Raw genomic sequence first — 1,695 nt, 5'->3', positions numbered from 1 at the left:
CTTGTGATAAAACATTCATATTTGTAATGGCCACCTGGAAAAGTTTCTAGCTTTGAGCTAAGACGCCATTTTTTCTTTATATTTCTGGCACCATAGTTTTCACAGTTTATAATGAATATATGACTAATTATACATGGTGTCTTAGCTTTTAGCTTACTGTGCCATATATATGCAACCTTGTTTCATGCAAATGTATTCGATTGCTTACCATGTTTCAGGATACTTATTCTGAATTTGCATCTGGTTCCAAATCTCTAAGTACCTACTAGTTTGGCTAGTAAATGAGTTCAAGGACATTGATCATTGACAGAAGAATCTCTGTTAAAGGATTTAATAATTGAAATGTAGTTGGCAAGAACTATTTATTTAGTTCATAGTAATGTCATCTGACAAAAGAAGAAATTTTATATCCCTTTTGATTATTTGATTCTGGAGTTTGAATTGCATTTCACCCAAGAAAATTCCACTTTCCAAAAGAAAATACAAATTTTCATGTACTCTTCTGCTGTTATCCATCTATGATCTCACAAACCATTTCATTTAGGTACCTTTTTCAAGAGGTTGGCCTCTCGGAGAGCCTGAAATTTGGTGACAAGTTTGTCTCTGGGAGGCCAATTCTCTTTGATTATAGGAGCATCTGCAAAAGTCCTTTTCCATTCTGATAACAATGGAAACTCATCTTCTGCAATCACTTTCATGCTAGTTACCTCTTCAAACACATTCTCATATTCTGCAAGCCATCCAAGTGCAATATCTGCAAATCCAATATGCTCTCCCCCAAAGAATTTCTTCCCCTTTAGCTCCTCTTCCAAGTACTTCAAGTTCTCCTTCGCCTTCACAATACCTTCCTCTTGCTCTTTCCCTTCACTGTTAAAGGCTTCCCAAATAGATGGCAAAACCTTCATGTAAAATCACAAACCTAATTAGATAATGAATTTTCCATCAAAATTACTCATCTCTTACATAGAATATCATTGATCTCAAAACTCGATACGATACTAGTGTTCAAGTAAATATCTGATTATGCTATGAAATAGTAGTAGTTCAGCCGGGTTACCTTTTCATCACCAAATTTTGCCCAAAAGCGTGCAGCGGCTCTTTCGTGAGGATCTTCGGATAGCAAAGGGTTCTCTTTCCATGATTCTTCAATGTATTCAAGGATCACAAATGATTCAGCAACTGATTTTCCATTGTGCACAATCACTGGAACCTTCTTATGAACAGGGTTGTATTGAAGAAGCAAAGGGCTTTTGTTTGAGAGATCTTCAAAGATGGTATCATATTGGACATCTTTGAGCTTCAGTGCCCAGACTATTCTCAAAGCAAAAGGGCTTGACCATGTTCTGAAGAGCTTGACTACTTCCATTTTCTTGGAATGAGCTTCTATAGCAGCTTTAGGCCTTTTTATGCAGAACTTTGACTAGGGAACTTTGCTGTTGTCTCCCTATATATCATTGTATTTATTATTCTAACCTTCTATGTTGCTATATACGACTTGGGCCATAGAAATTGGAAATGCTCATATAAAGTTTGATAGCTTAAGGTAGAAATAACATGCTAAGAAAAGAGTTCAACTTCTATAACTATATATATAAAGGTTAAAGGTAAACTTTTAGTCGGGTTAAGCTCGGCAGAGGGTTGATAGGGACTCTTTAAGATTCAGTTGAGAAAAGCACACCTTGATTGACATCTCCT

The 1,695-nt window shown here is 36.1% G+C and overlaps 1 protein-coding gene across 1 annotated transcript; it reads right to left on the bottom strand.

The window, feature by feature from the left end:
- Window positions 1-387: 387 nt before the first annotated feature.
- Window positions 388-1,393, bottom strand: LOC133715555 (probable glutathione S-transferase). The gene is made up of 2 exons (XM_062142091.1): window positions 1,058-1,393; window positions 388-899 (listed from the first exon to the last, which is right to left on the bottom strand). The coding sequence occupies exons 1-2, from the start codon at window positions 1,364-1,366 to the stop codon at window positions 537-539; spliced, it is 672 nt and encodes a 223-aa protein (XP_061998075.1). The 5' UTR covers window positions 1,367-1,393; the 3' UTR covers window positions 388-536.
- Window positions 1,394-1,695: the final 302 nt, after the last annotated feature.

The sequence above is a fragment of the Rosa rugosa genome, chromosome 6, assembly GCF_958449725.1.
Source record: "Rosa rugosa chromosome 6, drRosRugo1.1, whole genome shotgun sequence".
Lineage (NCBI taxonomy): Eukaryota > Viridiplantae > Streptophyta > Magnoliopsida > Rosales > Rosaceae > Rosa > Rosa rugosa.
The sequence above is the reverse complement of the archived record's forward strand: the minus strand, read 5'-3'. Positions and strand labels throughout refer to the sequence as shown.